We start from the raw sequence: 18915 nt of genomic DNA on the forward strand, positions 1-18915 counted from the left end.
TCATCTATCTACTGGTGTAGCAAAGTATGTATTACCACACTTTGAACTATAAACGATTCTATTATAAAAAGTATATTTTGAAATATATTGCTTTCTGTCTCATAGCATACCTTATGTGAATTTCCCATATGTATCCTACTAAAAACTGAAATGGTGGAAAACAGGTTTAGGATGCAGTTTCCAATGTATATCAACGCAAAAGTGGCAGCAAAACTCAGTCAGGACCAGATCTGAATCTGGAGCTCAACACCATGAGGTCCCTCAGAGAGGCTGTCTCACACCACCTGAACTCAATATTGTGCGGAATATAACTTGAGGGCAGAGTTGAGCTGAATTGGAAAAGTTAGACCTGCTTGGACACTTCATAAGATTACCGCAGTCTTTTTTTAAAAAACATTTTGAGAAAGCAAACATCTCACTTACACTCTTCAAACATCAAAATTTTACCAGGTAGGAGCAGAGCACGGAATGCGCATGTAGATGTACACAGAGCTTTCTCCTGCCAAGCTTAGTGCGATTCCCCAGCCATACAATTATTCAGACAGGTTCGTTCTGGCACTGCTACTGGTCTCAGACGAGTAGTGCAGTGTAACCACAACCTTAAGTGCATTTAATGGGGGGAGGGGGCCATTGTTTTCAGATGATGTAATATATAGAGGTCTGTATTAATCATGTGATGTCGCTGTTCTGGTTATGACTGTATTCACTTACATTGGGTCGCAGTCCTGCTGCCAATCCGTAATGTTTCTCAGCTGCTTCGTTCAGGCCAGCTTGTCTGATGAACAAAAAATACAGTTTACAAATGAAATGAAATCTGACTTCAGACACGTGTCATAAAAATGGTTTACATTTCAGATAGAAAAGCTGACAGTACTGCCAGATGTTCAACAGGGAGGACATAGTGTGGCAAATATGCCAAGTAGCAAGAGAAAGGGAATAAGGCTGTCATGCACTGTACCTACAGCATAAAGGCCATTTCCCAAAGCCATTGGTAATTATAGAGGTAATTACTATGTGCTAAATTCCATTTTTAAGTTGTAAACACCCAAACAATTCAAAGCAATGGGAAATGTTCTGTGAAAATTCAGGAGCAGTATTGTACTTTTAAGCAGTGTACCTGAAATGCCTACAGTGACCATAATGTTAAACAGTTATGCACCTCCCACCCTGTTTTCTTCCTTCCCCAACGTAAGGTGGGAAGCCATGTTGACATGTGATTCCACAGTGCCAGCACCCTTCTTGTACCTGGTCTAAATGACCATTCTTCACGTATGAGCCGAGACTGCTAACACAAGTATGTTATTCAATAGTACGGAGCATCAGAACCAAGCTAGGTTCTGTCCTCATGCACATACACTTTTCAGCAGGAACCATTGAGAAAGATCAGGAGTGGGATAAAACCAGAAAATGCTGGAAATGCTCGGCAGGTTTGGTAGCATCTGTGGAGAAAGAAATAGAGGGTTGGATTGTATGGGCCCCCTGAGACAGAGTCAGAGGTCAGGGTGCCTATAGAATTGCGATGGAAGGTGGGGGCGGACCGCCCCTTGCCAAGTGATTTTGTCGGGACGGGATTGCCCGACAACAGCCTTTCTTCCCAGAGACCAATTGAGGCCCTACAGTAATACGAGGTGCCCTCCCTGTGGGCCTGAGGGATGGGGGTCCCTCCTCCATGGGCAATCTGTGGCCCAAAGAGGACCCCCGCTGGGAAAAACTCCTTGGACCCTCATCTCCCTGCACTTAACGCCCACTCTCCTATCCCTCTCCCCCCCCACCCCTCCACCACCAGGGCCTTTAGAACTGGCCCCGGTGACCCTGCCTCACTTACCGGAGGTCCTGCTTTCCTGCACTGGGCCTGGTTCCAAGGCCTTTGCAGTACCGGCTGTACCACTGCTCCTGGTGGCATTGCTAATACTGCTGAACTGCCGGCCCTGTAATTGGCCGACAGCTCTTGGAGGCATGATCTCCATCTTTAAAGGGATGGGGATCCCGGCGCCGGCCACTTAAGTGCTGGAACAATGTAAGATTGCGCTGGGGGTTGAGGGGGTGGGAGGCCTCGGAAAGGCCGACGCAGAGTTCCTCCTGTCTTTTCGGCCCCGTGCCAGCAGCGTTGCCGGCACCACAAAATTCAGACCAGAATTAACATTTCAAGTTGATGACCTTCCATGTGAAATATTAACTCTGCTTTTCTCTCTCCACAGATGTTGCTGGACCTGCTGAGTATTTCCAGCATTTTCTGTTTTTATTTCAGATTTCCAACATCCGCAGTAATTTGATTTTGTATTACAAGTGGGAACCCTGGTTGATTTTCCCCTCTCTCACCATGAGGTCAATTGTAGCACCCCTTTTGTCACCTTGGCCAAGACTGATCAAGTTGGCACAGAGAGGAGGCCTTCCTGATCTATAAAGCTTACACTGAACAATGCACCAACCTACTGAGAACATTGTCTATTACTAGATTGTTTTGCAGCCTTATTCAAAAATCGAACCATATTTATGGCACTATTGTGTTTGTTTCATCGCAGCAGAACTTCCGAAAAGGTCATTCCCATGCTCACCAAATATAATGATATATTTCCACATGATTGTTGTCATTTCATTGTTGTGTTGTACCAATGTTATTATGCCTTTTTAATACTGAACTTCTTAACATTTTCTTTTATTTGCGATGCTCATTTACCTTACAGTCTTTTGCCAAAAGTTTTGAAAGTCTTTGCTACTGTTTTGTGGAGAAATTGAACATAGATGAGCAGTGACATTGATTTACTGGGGGGGGAAATCTTTCAACACTAGCCAGTTAATCCAGAGCCAACAAAAGGTCCCATATGAGGCAGAATATCTGTTGCCAAATTCAGTTCTATTAGAACAATAAAACAGATTCATTATATATTTCTGTGTTTAATGCACCCAATTGAGAAGTATCAACAGTTTAGGTCCCTGGGAGCAAAGCCTGCTGAAATACAACATTTAATTAATGATCATTTAGAGAGGGATGCCAAACTAAAATATTTACAATAAAGTTTTATCAACTGAGCAAAATCTGCCACTAAAGACCTTGGGGTAATTCTTCAACTTACCACATAGGCATAAGACTAGAAATGAAAATTGGGTACTTTCTATAATGGGCAGCTTATTCACGAGTTGAAAATCTACCTCTTTACTTCAGTAGAGACATCTTAATGTCAAAAAATTAGTGAAATTTGTCTACGGAGTCTTTCTTTTACCTAACTCTCTGATCTCCAACTATCTCACGAGTTGTCCAAAAAGAGATGATGGGAGGGGAGAAAGCAAAGACCAGAAGTAAAAGGAAGTTTCTTCGATGGAATTATGTTGTGAGCAGTCTGTCAAAGGGGTCAGTGTTAGGGTTGCTCCTTTCACTACATATATTGTGAATTGGATCAAGGATTGAAATTTGCTGTAATTGGAGCTGTGGGCAAGATTGCAGGGGACATAGATAAACTAGCAGGATAGGCAGATAGATGACATTTCAGTATTTTAAAAAATGAAGAATACAATTTGCATGCAAGAACAGGAAGGAAATACACATTAAATTACAGGATTTTAAATGGAGAACATAATCAAAGGGACCCAGATGTGAAAATACAAATTATAGGTGGCAGCAGATGAAGTTAAGGCTCTATAAAAGGCAAACAGAATCCTTGGGGGGAATTTTATGCAGGCGGCAGGGGTCTCAATATCAGTAAAAAAACGATGCCGAGATCCCAATGTTGTCCCTTCTATGGAAGGCCCGCCGAATTTAGTGCCAATCAGGCACTTAGCTGGACAGCAGCAGGCCTTCCAAAGGATTTACGACCCCATTGTCGGAGGTCCCAGCCTTAACAGAGCTGCCAGTAGCAACCAGACACCAAGGTGTGGCGCTGGAACCAGGCTTAAGGTAGGTCAGACTGGGAGGGGTCTCGCGGTGTGGGGGTCACAGGGGAGCAGGGAGAGGGTCAACAGCAAGGGTAGGTAGGTGGCCCTCAACCGTCACCGCCCCCCACTTCCTGATGCTGGGTCCCTCGTTCAGGCACTAATTGCCTTTGAACAAGGGACCCCCCATGGAGTCGGGAAGCAGCCCACACAGTTTTTTGTGCCATGCTTCCAATGCGGCGACAGGGCCACCGCTGCACAGGTAATTGCAGCTGCGGCGGGAAGAGGCCAATAATTGGGGGGTGGGATGGGAAGGCCGTTCATAGGCCCCGGACTAAATTTCAGCAGAGGAGGGATAGTGGCAGGGTCTCCCCCGCCACCATCTCACCTGATTTTATGCTCTCTCCACCTCCAGACCCACCATGGGGGAGAGCATAAAATTCCAGCCTTGATTTTCTAACTGGAGGCAAGGATTACAAAAGCAAAGGGATAATGTTGAACTTAAGCCAGACCTTAGTTATGCCACAATTGGAGTATTGTGTACAATTTTGGTCACTCCCTGTCAGAAGGATAAAAAGCAAAGGAAAAGATGCACCATAGAATCAGTACAGTTTTACCAGGGATGAGGAGTTACAATTATGAAGAACAACATAAGAACTTAGGACTTTTAAAAAAAACAATTAGAGCTGTGAAGTTTAAGGGTGACTTGAGAGAGATCTTTCAAGATGATGAGGTTTTATAAGATAAATAGCGATAGATTGTTTCGAGTGCTCAGCACAATGGTAATGAGAGGGCACAGATTTAAGATAATCACAAAATAAATTTATTTACACAGCAGGAACTTTAAAATGTGAAATTCTCTGCCACAAATCATTGAAGCATGAATTATTTTAAAAGGGAATTGGACAGTTGTTTGAAAAAGAGAAATATTAAAGGATATGGAGATCAAGAGTAGAATTAAAATAGGTGACAAATCAGAAGGCAAAGAATATCAGTGCAGATTACAGTAGTATAATGGTTCCTGGACCGGATACTGATGTTATAAGTTCTCATCATGGCACGTTGTGAAACTAAATTCCACAAATTTGCTAATTTTTGGTCTGCTCCTGGAAAGATGAGCACGAAAGCCAGCACGGACACAATGGGCCGAATGGCCTGTTTCAGTGCTGTATAACTCTATGACTCTATGACTCTATGGATTGCAGTAAAAAAACAATTGGTTCACAAATGTCCTTCAGGGAAGGAACCTATCATCCCTGCCTACTCTTGTCCCCAACTATGCAGTTAACTCTTAATGTCTCAGGACAACTAGCGATGGGTTATAAATGCCACCTTGCCAATGTTACTTACATCCTGAGAACAAAAATAACACATTACATCCTTTTTAGTGAATTTAACTTTACTCTATGTTCTTAATTGAAATATATTATGCTTTTGCTGTAAAATAAATACCAATTTCAATGAACCAGAGCTGTGCAGTAATTCATCTCGATAAAGGCCACTTCTAATCAAAGATGTACATGTGTGAGTACGTTAGTATAGGAATGCAAATCGCCTTGAGTATTTGGAAAATAATTTATTAGTATTATGTCTATTAAGCCAGGATAAATATGTGACTTCAAGCTTCCCATTTAAGACAGTTTCTACTTTCCTTGGCTTGATCCTGCTTCCCTCACACATGACTTTGATCCCCCAACTAGTACCATTTTACTTTGAAATGGCAGCCAACACTATGTTGTGCTACATGAATGAAGCTTCAAAGCTAAAGTATACTGTTTACATTGCAGCCTTAATCTAAACTTTTACAATAGTCACAGTATGATCTCACCTAAAGTTTATTTCCAAATACGGAAACTTTTCAAGTTCATAGCCAGTAGTTTTTCATTTCTGCAAATAATTATTTCTCCTTGGTCTTCCTCCACATCAGGAAACATTAGGGGATGGTCCTGAACTCACAGTGAAATGTATATTTGTTTTTGTGAAGCTGACAGTGTACTTGCAATATCATTAATGATAAACTCTCCACTACAAGATGATGTCAGGTCAGCTTAACATGTTTACTGACTGGCACTGTTGTAATATCCTGGAGATTCTAATTCATTATGAGAAACTGATCTGATTGTCCCACCTTCAGTTCATAGTGAAGCACTGTTAATTATTGGACAGCACAGAGTTGGTTGCCCTCAGTGTGATTCTTTCACAGATGTGGCTGTGGATAGCATGTAAACCCTCTGCTAAGTGTTGAGTCAATTGTTCAAGAGTCCCGAAGGTTTACTTTTTCATTTCATATACATATTGTTATCTGTTATACTGCTAACTCGTCATCAGCAATGCTTTTCACATAACATTGAGGGGAAAATAGTTATGGCTCTGAAGTAGTGCTCTATTGAAAGTATGACTAATATTCCACATGAAATTGAAATGAAGAACAAGTGCTTATGTGACTTAACAGCACCATACTGTTTACCATGAGGTGTATTCTTCCATCAGGAACTGAGAGTCAAATCAAAGTAAAATTTTTCCTTTTCTCAATTCCCCATACTATGTGAGTATTTGTTGTTACTTCTAAGCTTTTTACATTTTGATAGAACATAAAAATAACTGAAGCTGTGCAGTTTACGAAGAAGGTTACTGTGTGTTGTGCTTCGTAATCATGATCAATGAAGTACTTTGCAAAGATTATGTAGTGATTAAAAAGTGAACGTGATGAGTGTTGAAGGGGTGAATGGTCAAGTATGGGGTTACACCATATGCAGCCTATACCAGATGCAGCTCACTGGTAATTAGATCAAAATTCAAGCTGTCCATGGTATATGCTTGAACCTGTTTCTGTACAACATAAGAAACAGGTGCAGGAGAAAGCCAAGCAGTCCCTTGACCCTGCGCTGTCATTCAATAAGATCATGGGTGATCTTCTACTTTAACTTCATTTTCCTGCCCTATTCCTATATCCCTCAATTCCCTTAGTGTCCAAAAATCTAATGATCTTAGTCTTGAATCGACTTAACAACTGAGCATCCACAGTCCTCTGAGGTAGAGAATTCCAAAGATTCACAACCCTATGAGTGAAGAAATATTCTCTTCATCTCAGACTTAAATAGCCAGCCCCTTATCCTGAGAGCATGATCCTGAATTCGAGACTCTTCAGTAAGGGAAAAACAGCCTCTCAGCATCTACCCTGTCAAGTCCTCCAAGAATTTTATATCTTTCAATGAGATATAAATAAATATCAAAGCTCAATTGAAAAAATTTAAATGTGAAAAGTGAACTATTTTTCCTGTTCATGGAGCAGTATCCAAGATTAACACATTCTTTCAAATTTAATTTAATGGCTGGAAGGTATAGAAAAGCAAATAGAAGTTAAATCTGGCATTTAATTGTAATTGATATAAGGGTCAGAATTTTACTGTATAAAAACGGGAGTCCTCCAAGGCAGCCAGGGTGTAAAATGGCGGGCGACGACGTTGAGTTGGGTCCCCGACGTCATGACGCCCAAACGCATTTTACGCTGGCCGGACAGCGGCCGAGATCGAGGTGCTGCTCGCCATCCACTTAGAGTCAATTCAAGGCCAACTGAGGTTGTTAATAAAGCACTTGACGGCCATTTTATATCGGCCGTCAAATTTTATAGCAGTAAAACAAGTTGAAGGAGGTGTCGGGAACCTGGCAGCTTTAAAAGAGCGGCGGGCAGTGACTCTATGAAGGAGTTGGAGGTACTTGATTTTGGTTCATTGTTCATTGATATTTCTTTGTGTGACTTTAAAGTTTGGTGTTGTTTCTGCTGTTTCAGCAGGGGTCATCTGAGTGTTAGTCACTCCTCATCGGGCAACAGCAGCATTGATTTATCAAAGTAATTCATGACAACGCTACTTCATCGGACACGTCATCAGGATGCGCCGCGGTGCGCACATGCGCAGACGGTCTCATGCCCCCTGCGCATGCGCTGCGGTCCGGCTTACCAGGACCGCTTTGCGCATGCGCAGACGACGCGGTACGCGCATGCGCACACAGTCTCCTCATCTCTGCGCATGCGCTGCGGTCCGTTCTGCCAGGACCGTTGTGCGCATGCGCAGATGACATCATCGCGTTATTTCGTCTTCCTCGCCGACGCGCCAGTTTGGCCTCTGCGCATGCGTCAAAGCTTCGGCGCGACTTTTTGAAAGTGGAAGGAGGGGAGGTTTCGTCGGGCATTTTCTCGCATTTTATCTGAATTATTTATTCGTTTTGGAGACTTGCTTCATTTTTATTTGACACAGGAGATTGTTCCAAGGTAAGTTGCTCTGCCTTTGCAAGTTGCTCTGAAAACATTTCCATTGGCTGGGCCACCGCATGTTCTCCAGTCCCTGTTGTGAGTTGCTCTGAAAACATTTCCATTGTCTGGGCCACCGCATGTTCTCCAGTCCCTGTTGTGAGTTGCTCTGAAAACATTTCCATTGGCTGGGCCACCGCATGTTCTCCAGTCCCTGTTGTGAGTTGCTCTTAAAACATTTCCATTGTCTGGGCCACCGCATGTAGCAGGATGAAGGCACAGTGACTGTGATTTCTGGCGCCAAACAGTACACACTGCAGATACATGATGGCCAGGCTACCTGCAGCTGCATCTTCTCCATTCAGACTTTGTTGCCCTGCAAACATGCTGTTGTTGTGCAGAGGCATCTGGGTTTGCCTTTGGACAGGCTCGCCCCCAATTGTCGCTGGCGTGCATCTCAGACACCAACGACGACAGGCATGGCTGCTGCCATTGTGATTACAGAGGAACAGCCAAGGCCCCTCAGCCACAATGAAAAATACCGCTTGCTTTCAGATCAATTGTACCAGCTACAACAGGCCGTTCTGCAGAGTGGAACGGCAGCATTCATGAGGAGACTGGACTGGCTGCGGCAACAGACTCTCCGCTGGCAGCAAGGACTGGCTGATGAGATGGAGCCATTTACTATGCCCAACAATTGCCCGGAAGCACCTTCGGATGGAGGTGGCCGCACGCTGGACATCAGTCACGTGTCACAAACCCTGGATCCTGAGCGTCTCACCCCCTGGCCTAATGATCTGATGGACCATACATATGCCTGCCTGTTCAAATCTCCACTTCCCCTACCTGCGGTACCCTCTCCTTGCTGCTCAGTTACACAGTCACCTGCTCCTACACCCATCAGGGCAGTGCACATGGACACACAGTTACCTGCTCCTACACCCATCAGAGCAGTGCTCATGGACACACAGTTACCTGCTCCTACACCCATCAGGGCAGTGCACATGGACACACAGTTACCTGCTCCTACACCCATCAGGGCAGTGCTCATGGGCACACAGTTACCTGCTCCTACACGCATCAGGGCAGTGCTCATGGACACACAGCCACCTGTTTCCCCATCCGACGTTGAAACCATGCAGAGCCTTGTGAGACTCCGCAATTGCCAGTTGCTGCCTGTCAAGCAGAGAGGGCGTCCAAAGGGGTCAAGCACTTGGGGAACATTCAGCAAGCAGAGACTGAGCACTAAAAGAAACAAGCATGCCGTGTCCAGTGGTAGCAGAAATGTGAATGCTCTTGCTGTGAACACAACTGGGGATAGTAGTAGGCAGGATTAAATGGGAATGGATGGAAAGACGCACGAGTAACATAACCACTGGCAGGGAACTGCTGGGCTAAATGGCCAGCTTTATGTTCATAGCCCAAATGAAATGTGCTTCTTTTCCAGCACCCTCACATCATTCATGTTTTCCCTGAGAGCAGTATTGAACCATCACGAGATAGGGGCAGTAACATCATCCTGCCTCCTACAGCTGAGGTGGGTACTAAGTGATTCATTGGCAGTGTTATCAGTACATGCCTTTACCGCAGAACACAAAGCATGCTCAACAGTAATTTCATTGGAGGGAGGGAAGCTCTGACACTGATGTTCTTTCCTTATTTTCTTTCATGTAAAACGTGCCCTTGAGAAAACAATCCTTGACACTTAAGGACGGCATTCAAGCAAAGGAGGCAGTGCGGGAGAGGACGCAAGGATGTGCTGATTCCTGCATCTGAGGTGGGTAATAAGTGCTTCATTGGCGACGTTATCAATTGGTGCCTTCACTGCAGAACTTAAAAAGGTGTGCACAACAGTAATTTCAGCGGATGGAGGGAGGCAAGCTCTGACTCTGATTTGCTTTATTTCTTTTCATGTAAAACATGCCGTCGAGAAAACAATCCTTGAGACTTAAGGTCAGCATTCAAGCAACGAAGGCAACTAGATCATGCTGCGGAGCTTATCGCGATGTGGAAAGGAACATTGCATTTATGGATGAATTGGGAATGCACATTGGGATGCGCTTGGGGAACATTCACAAAGAATAGACTGAGCTCAGACTCTTGTGACTTTGCCTTCTTCACATGGACAATACAGTAGTGGAATAGAGAGCCAAGCGTTCATTCACCACAAGGCTCTCCAGGAATAATCTCTTTAGCTGTGCATAGCAGAGACTCGGCCTGTCTGTCTAACGGGAATGCTGGACACAACACTCATGTATCCATGCACAGCAGTTCCTCGGATACTTAATGAACTTAATAAAACTTTTCAATAATTAAACCCAGAATTGTTGAGGTTTTGTTTTGCATGCTATTTCCCCGACTTTGCAACTGCACTTCAGATATTCAACTATGGTGGGGGGGTAGAGGGAGGGGTGGGTGAAGAGGGGGAGGGGTGGGGAGTGCGGGGAGGGGTGGGGAGAGGGAGCATGCAAAATGCAGGGACCAAACAGTTGCAATGCCTGAAGTACTGTGGCGAAGTAAAGAAAGCAACTGGGTAGGGGAGAAAGCAACTGGATTGGGCATCCGCAGCTGGAGGGAACGGCTGAATGGAGAGGGCCGGAAGCGAGAGGCCGTAGAGAGCTGCGGGGAGCGAGCGTGCGAAGACCTTGGTGTCACCGGGTCCAGGGACTGGCCAGTAAGTCTTTTGCTGTTGTGTTTATGGCGCATGCACAGAAAAAGGCACTCCTCTTCCGTTCCGCTGCTCCCCCCCCCACTCTCTCCCCTTCCTCCCTCTCCCCCCAGCTCCCTCCCTACCCCCTTCCTTACCCCTCCCTCTCCCTCTTTCTCCCCCTCCCCCCTCTCCCTCTTTCCCTCCCTCCCCCCTCTCCCTCTTTCCCTCCCTCTCCCTCTTTCTTCCCCCCTCCCTCTCCCTCTTTCCTCCCCCCTCCCTCTCCCTCTTTCTCCCCCCTCCCTCTTTCTCCCCCCCCTCCCTCTCCCTCCCCCACCTCGCCCCCCGGCACCGCTACCGCTGGTCTCCCCGCGCTGCTCTCCCCGGCCCCCGCGCTGCTCTCCGGGGCCCCCGCGCTGCTGTCCCGGGCCCCCGCGCTGCTGTCCCCGGCACCCGCGCTGCTCTCCCCGGCCCCCGCGCTGCTCTCCCGGGCCCCCGCGCTGCTCTCCCGGGCCCCCGCGTTGCTGTCCCCGGCCCCCGCGCTGCTCTCCCCGGCCCGCTCCACTCTCTCACTCCGGCCATTGTATTCTGCCACGTGTTTGTCAGGTTTCATCTCTGTGATTCTTTGAGCAGCGCCATCTTTAGTCCTGGCAGCTGCAACAGTCACAAGCTGTGACGTTTTCGTGGCACATGCTGTATTTGCGCATGTGCCAAAACAGCGCCACCTACCGATCGCGTTGTCAACAATTGCGGTCTTGATTCATTGGGTGAAGGGGAGGGGGTTGTGTGTGCCTGTCCTTACAAGGCTGGTAATACCTGAACTAACTGCATCTCTGGAACACTGCATCAATGGGAATTGTACACACTGGAGGCGACTCATCTAATGAGGAGGACTACGCCCCAAGAAGGGACAGGAGGACAACTGGCCAGGGGAACCAGCAACCGGCTGGCACAGTGCAGCCACGTAATGGGGGAGGGGGAGAAGGTGGCAGAGTGTACCGGAAGCAATCACCTGTCAGGAGACGAGCCAACCCAGCAGGCAGGATCTACCGCCCGCATGTGAGCTTTCTACAAATGTCAGAGCATCAGTGCTGAAGAAGACTGCACCTGTCAAGGGAGACTGTCACATCTCTGTGTGAGATGCTGGCAGGGGAGGTCGCTTCCAACTGCGTGGGTGACCATCCAATGCTAGATGCACTGAAACTAACAGTCACTCTGAACGTCTATGCATCAGGCTCCTTCCAGGCTTCATTAGGAGACATATGCGGAGTCACGCAGTCATCAGCACATCACTGCATCAAGGTGGTAACTGATGCCATATTCAGGCATGCCAAACAGTTCATCACATTCCAGATGGACTCTGCCAATCAGGCCGAGAGAGCCAGAGGCTTCAGCGCCATTACTGGGCTCCCCATGGTCCAAGGCATAAATGACTGCACACATGTGGCCATTAGAGCACCTACAGGTCAGTCAGGGGCCTTCATTAATCAAAATGGTTTTAAATGATTACTTTTCATCTGTGTTCACAATGGAGAAGGACGATGTAGGTGTAGAGATCAGGGAGGGGGGATTTGTGATATACTTGAACAAATTAGCATTGAAAGGGAGGAAGTATTAACTGTTTTAGTGGGCTTAAAAGCGGATAAATCCCCAGATGAGATATATCCCAGGCTGTTAGGTGAGGCAAGGGAGGAGATAGCAGGGGCTCTGACACACATTTTCAAATCCTCTCTGGCCACAGGAGAGGTACCAGAGGATTGGAGGACAGCAAATTTGGTGCCATTATTCAAGAAGGGTAGCAGGGATAAACCATGTAATTACAGGCCAGTGAGTCTAACATCAGTGGTAGGGAAACTATTGGAAAGAATTCTGAGGGACAGGATTAATCTAAACTTGGAGAGGCAGGGATTAATCAGGAATAGTCAGCATGGCTTTGTCAGGGGGAGATAGTGTCTAACAAACTTGATTGAATTTTTCGAGGAGGTGACTAGATGTGTCGATGAGGGTAAGGCAGTTGATGTAGTCTACATGGACTTCAGTAAGGCTTTTGATAAGGGCCCGCATGGGAGACTGGTTAAGAAGGTAAGAGCCCATGGGATCCAGGGCAAATTGGCGAATTGGATCCAGAATTGGCTTAGTGGCAGGAGGCAGAGGGTGATGGTCGAGGGTTGTTTTTGCGAGTGGAAGTCTGTGTCCAGTTGTGTACCGCAGGGATCGGTGCTGGGACCCTTGCTGTTTGTAGTATGCATGAATGATTTAGATGTGAATATAGGGGGTATGCTCAGTAAGTTTGCAGATGACACAAAAATTGGTGGTGGCATAAATAGTGAGGAGGAAAGCCTTAGATTACAGGACGATATAGATGGGCTGGTAAGATGGGCGGAGCAGTAGCAAATGGAATTTAATCCTGAGAAGTGTGAGGTGATGCATTTTGGGAGGACTAACAAAGCAAGGGAACATACAATGGATAGCAGGACCCTGGGAAGTGCAGAGGGACCTTGGTGTACTTGTCCATAGATCACTGAAGGCAGCAGCATGGGTAAATAAAGTCGTTAGGAAGGCATATGGGATTCTTGCCTTTATTAGCCGAGGCATAGAATATAAGAACAGGAAGGTTATGATGGAGCTGTACAAAATGCTAGTTAGGCCACAGCTGGAGTACTGTGTACAGTTCTGGTTATCGCACTATAGGAAAGATGTGATTGCACTGGAGAGGGTGCAGAGGAGATACACCAGGATGTTGCCTGGGTTGGAGCATTTCAGCTATGAAGAGAAACTGGATAGGCTAGGGTTGTTTTCCTTAGAGCAGAGAAGGCTGAGGGGGGAACTTGATTGAGGTAAACAAAATTATGAGGAGCATTGATAGGTTAGATAGGAAGAAACTTTTTCCCTTAGCGAAGGGATCAATGACCAAGCGGCATAGATTTAAGCGAAGGGGCAGGAGGTTTAGAGGGGATTTGAGGATGATTGAAATCTGGAACACACCACCTGAAGGGGTGGTAGAGGCAGGAACCCTCACAACATTTAAGAAGTATTTAGATGAGGACTTGAAATGCCACAGCATACAAGGCTATGGGCCAAGTCCTGGAAAATAGGATTAGAATAGATAGGTGCTTGATGGCTGGCACAGACATGATGTGCCAAAGGGCCTGTTTCTATGCTGTACGACTCTATGATTCTGTGACTCTACTCTATGACTCAATGAAAGAGGTTTCACTCAATGAATGTGCAAATTGTCTGTGACCACCATAAGGGTATATTGCAGGTGTGTGCTCATTATCCTGGAAGCAGTCGCGACACATTCGTTCTCCGAAACTCCCAGGTGCCAGCATTATTCAGCCCTCTTGAATGCCTGCAAGGATGGATACTTGGTGACAGGGGTTACCTGCTGAAGACATGGCTGGTGACACCAGTGAGGAACCCACGGAATGAAGCCAAGGAACGGTACAATGCGAGCCATGCGACCACCAGAGTCACCAAAGAGCAGACCATAGGTTTCTGAAAATGAGATTTAGGTGTTTGGATCGCTCAGGTGGTGCACTACAGTCCTCCTCAGCAAGCAGCAATGCCTCCTCCTCCATGCTGGTGATAAATGCTAGATTTGGCATACTGCCACCAGTCTGTGACCTCTCATGGGCATTCTGGGCCCTCTTCTCCTGTGCAGACACATGACAATCATTTAAGTTACTTGGCTTGAAGGAGCACCTGCCCATCCCTTGTGCTGCATGCTGCCTCTGAGACCACTGCCATTCAAGTGTACCGTTGGCACATTTCTGGTCCATTGTGCAGCTCAGATGTGCCCAGCATATGGCCCATAACAGGGACGCAGCCATTCACTCCAGATGGATGGCTTCAAAGTTGAAGCATCATTACCAGGTTACCCACCCATATGAGTACAACGCAACGAGGACTGAGACATAATAATAAAAGCAAAATACTGCGGATGCTGGAAATCTGAAACACAAACAAGAAATGCTGGAAATACTCAGCAGGTCTGGCAGCATCTGTGGAGAGAGAAGCAGAGTTAATGTTTCATCTGATGAAGGGTCACTGACCTGATACTTTAACTCTGCTTCTCTCTCCACAGATACTGCCAGACCTGCTGGGTATTTCCAGCATTTCTTGTTTGTGAGACCTGCCCATTACCCTAGCAGAGCAGAGAAGATCGTTGACCAGCTTGTGGCATTGTATCCATGTCCTCCTGACTACACCCCAGCTGCTGACCTCCTCAGTAACTTCCATCCAGGCCTGCTTGGTGATCTGGGGAGGCCTCCTCCTTCTGTCTGGTGGGAAGTGGACCTCCACCCTTGCCTCGGCCGCCTGGAGGAGGACATGCAGGGATTCATCGGTGAACCTTGGGGCCATGCGTTTGGCTCCCACAGCCATTACTGTAAGCGGGTTCTGGTCCTCCAACGTCTTAGACAGCTTTATGGAAAATGACGGTGGGTTGCCCCGTTAAGTTACAAGACAGTTCCTGTGCCCCTCAGCCTGGTATCTAAGTGACAGGACAGCTCCTGTTCCCCTCAGCCTGGTATCTAAGTGACAGGACAGCTCCTGTTCCCCTCAGCCTGGTATCTAAGTGACAGGACAGCTCTTGTTCCCCTCAGCCTGGTATCTAAGTGACAGGACAGCTCCTGTGCCCCTCAGCCTGGTATCTAAGTAATAGGACAGCTCCTGTTCCTCTCAGTCTGGTATCTGTCTGCTATTGCACTCTTGCTCCTCCCACCATCCTCTGAGCAGCAAGTAGTCTTCTCAGAGCCACAAAAGGTGCTGACGGCCCTTTTAAATGGCTGTCAGCACCTTCATTCGGCTTTTGACCCGCCCCCGCCAACGCTGACCTTCCTGCCCGTGGCGCCTTTTCTATTCAAAAATCCACTGGCGAGACGCTAATTGGTCACTTAGCGCTCAATTGCGGTGGCAGGTGTGCGCGGAGCGGGAGCAACTTCAGCACCGCACACCAGCCGGGACAGGTAAAATTCCAGTCAAGGGCCTATTGCCAAGGGCGGAATTTTACGCACCCCCAAAGAGCGGGAAGGTGGTGGTGGGGGATGGGAAATGGAGCGGGAGGCTCGGGGGGCATTTCTCGGGCCGCTCCCGCCTCCACTGCCACTTTACGCAGGGTGGCAGTGGCGAAAAATGGACCGCCTGCCCCAGGCCAATCAAGGTACTTAAGTGGCCACTTAAGGGCCTCTACCCACCGCCACGGGGATTTTCACCCTGGCAATCAGGCAGCCCAGGCCCGAGAAAAGCCTCCTGTTAAAAGCAGGCAGTTCTCTGATGGCCTGGGGTGCCCTCATGATCGGGCACCCTGTGCCCGACGGAGGCGGGCCCCTACTGTCTCAACCACCCCCAACACCCAACACGTTCTCCCGTCCACCCAGTCGACCACCCTTGCCTCACTGGGACCTGAACGATCACCCCCGGCGAGGCAACAAAAACATACCCTGGTTCCAGGCTCCCCGTCATCTTCGTCTTGAAGCTGGGCTGCAGTCCCAGCAATGGCCACCACTCCCGGTGGCACTGCTGGGACTAAGAGCTGCGGGCCCACACTTTGGCCGGCAGCTCTATTAGGTAGGATTTCCTGCCTCAAGCAGGTGGAAGTCCCGCCTCAGAACAATTAAAGGCAGGGGACCCGCAAAATGCAGGTCAGATCCCCAGGCTAGGCGGAAGAGGGTGCGCCATCAACTTTTCAGTCGGTGCACGGCTCCCACCTGCCCAGGGTAAAATCCCAGCCAAGGTGTTTCTCCAGTCTGACCATGGCAGCAACTATGAAGGTTGCCCCCTTAAAAGTAAGTCTGTGTTTCTCCTTTAAATGCTGATCAATCTGTTCTGCATTTTATATTGGAGAAAACAGTTATTCCAGCTTCCTCAAACTCTAAACATAATTGCACCAGGAATTAATTCAGAAGTTACTGTTGGTCTATTGCCCCAAGAAAAGGAATAGACTTAATTTTTTGGCCATACTGTTGTGGCTTACCTGCTTACCTATTGTGAAATGTTTCTCTCCATATGAAGCAAAAGTTAGCAATGGATGTATTTGTTCCTAATTGTATTTTTCCCCTTCACTTACTAACTTCCAATAGAAGCTTATACACATTGCAAAAAAAATTAACTTTGGTCACTTGCAAGGGAACTTCATCAGAAGACAGACTAGCTGTAAAAGTATATAGTGTATCATTTCCTTTCTCCAAATACTTCATGCCAGCAAAGCACTTACTACAACCTGCCCTTCAGTGCTCTATGCAAGGTCACTCAGATCAAGTACGTATGTTTTTCTAAAAAATGCTTTAGCACACAAGACGTCCAAGTTAAATTAGGCATAGAGGGATACAGAATTACTGCATGATGCTGCAGCTTTTTAAATGGATTTGAAAGTCTGCCACATTGAAATATTAGCCCCTAAATCGTTTTTTTAGAAAAATGCTTATTTTCCCTCCAAATTATGTCAGATAACAGAATCCATAGTGTCCCATGGCCTAATTTAAAACGCATTTCATGATGCAATCCACTGTTAGGAAAGAACTAACCTGAGCATATGGGCTGCATTAAAGACAACATCAAACTCCATGCTGTCCAGTTCAGCTGCTTTCTCTGCCATCTGAGCAGCTTCCACCAGACGCGATTCCTCTAACAGAAACTGGCCTGTGAGAAAACATAAAAATGCAAGTATTTCTTAGGAACAGAAAAAGACCATTAGAATCAACAACCTGAACTCTTTTTAAATGATCAGTCCATCTATATGGGGCTAGAATCTTCTCAAACATGACAGAGATCTAGTTGTGCTGAGACTGCAGTGTTTCCAGGAGCTTCCTATTTGGCTTGCAAGGGGCAACACCTCCATCTGCCCCATACTAGCCAAATGATGACAGAAGTAGGAGCGGGGAGTCCCTATGCTAGCTGTCACATTTCCAAATTTTATGACTATTTCTCCATAGAAAGAGTTTGGAAAAAAGAGTTAATTTTAATGCTTTGAGTTTTAAAAGCAATGTGCATTTCCCAAGTTTCTAAAAAAGAACAGAGGCATCTAGGTGAAAGATAGTTAATATTCCAATAGGAAATTCTCTTTCTCAAAGATTAAACAATAATCAAGTGGACTCAGATTGGTCGAGGCCTGGAACATATCCATGCTTTGCGCCCTTTTGAAGTAAACAAAAGCGGGAGGGACAATAGTTCTCTGGTGCATATGCCATGGCAACGCCTTGACCAATCAAAGTCGACTTGCCAACCAATCAACGGCCTTTTCTCATGCAGTATAGATTGTTGCTCCCTTTAAATTGGGCATTCTTGTGTCTATCCTGATGAGTGCAAGATGAAAATCTTTGACAGCACGTCTCCTTTTTCAGCAATACAGTTATTAATAAAATTGCAAAAAACTCTAGACTTAATAATGGATGCAATACTGTCACAATTTCACCATTTCAATAGCTTTACTAAATCTCAATGGAACATAGAATCATAGAATGGCCTTCTTTTGTGGTGTAATGATTCAGCCTGTCATGTCCTTGCTGGCTCTCTGCAAGAGTAACTCAGCTAGTCCCATCTCTGTGCCTTTTCCCCACAGCCCTGCAATTTTTTTCTCTTCAGATAATTATCCAATTCCCTTTTGAAAGCCACAGTAGATTCTGCCTCCACCACACTCTCAGGCAGTGCATTCCAGATTTTAACCACTCGCTGCATAATAAAGGTTTTCCTCATGTTGTCTTTGGTTCTTTCGCCATTCACCTTCAATTGGTGTCCTCTGGTTCTCAACCTTTCCACCAATGAGAACAGTTTCTCTCTATCTGCTGTACCCATATCCCTCATGATTTTGAACACCCCTATCAAATCTCCTCTCAACCTTCTCTTCTCTAAAAAGAAAAGCCACAGCTTCTCCAAACTATCCATGTAAGTGAAGTTCCTCATCCCTGGAACGATTAGCCTAAACCTTTTCTGCAATTTCTCTCACACCTTCACATCGTTCCTAAAGTGTGGTGCCCTGAATTGGACATAATACACCAGTTGAGGCCAAATTCGTGTTTAATAAAAGTTCACTATAACTTCCTTGCTTTTGTAATGCCTCTATTTATAAAGCCCATGAACAACATTAGAGAAGAAAATGTTGAAAACAATCTAAAACTCGGGTCAGGACAGTCTAGTTATTTATGTCTAATTT

At 46.4% G+C, this 18915-nt stretch overlaps 1 protein-coding gene across 3 annotated transcripts in view; it reads right to left on the reverse strand.

Annotated features, from left to right (window-relative positions):
* LOC137379512 (protein O-mannosyl-transferase TMTC2-like) overlaps positions 1-18915 on the reverse strand; it is a 185209-nt gene that overhangs the window by 16796 nt on the left and 149498 nt on the right. For all 3 annotated transcript variants that reach the window (XM_068050449.1, XM_068050448.1, XM_068050450.1), the window contains 2 exons: positions 17291-17405; positions 712-775 (listed from right to left, as the gene is read on the reverse strand). In XM_068050449.1, the coding sequence (XP_067906550.1) occupies positions 712-775; positions 17291-17405 (179 nt within the window). The remainder of the gene's footprint in view (positions 1-711; positions 776-17290; positions 17406-18915) is intronic.

The sequence above is a fragment of the Heterodontus francisci genome, chromosome 18 (assembly GCF_036365525.1).
Source record: "Heterodontus francisci isolate sHetFra1 chromosome 18, sHetFra1.hap1, whole genome shotgun sequence".
Taxonomy (NCBI): Eukaryota; Metazoa; Chordata; class Chondrichthyes; order Heterodontiformes; family Heterodontidae; genus Heterodontus; species Heterodontus francisci.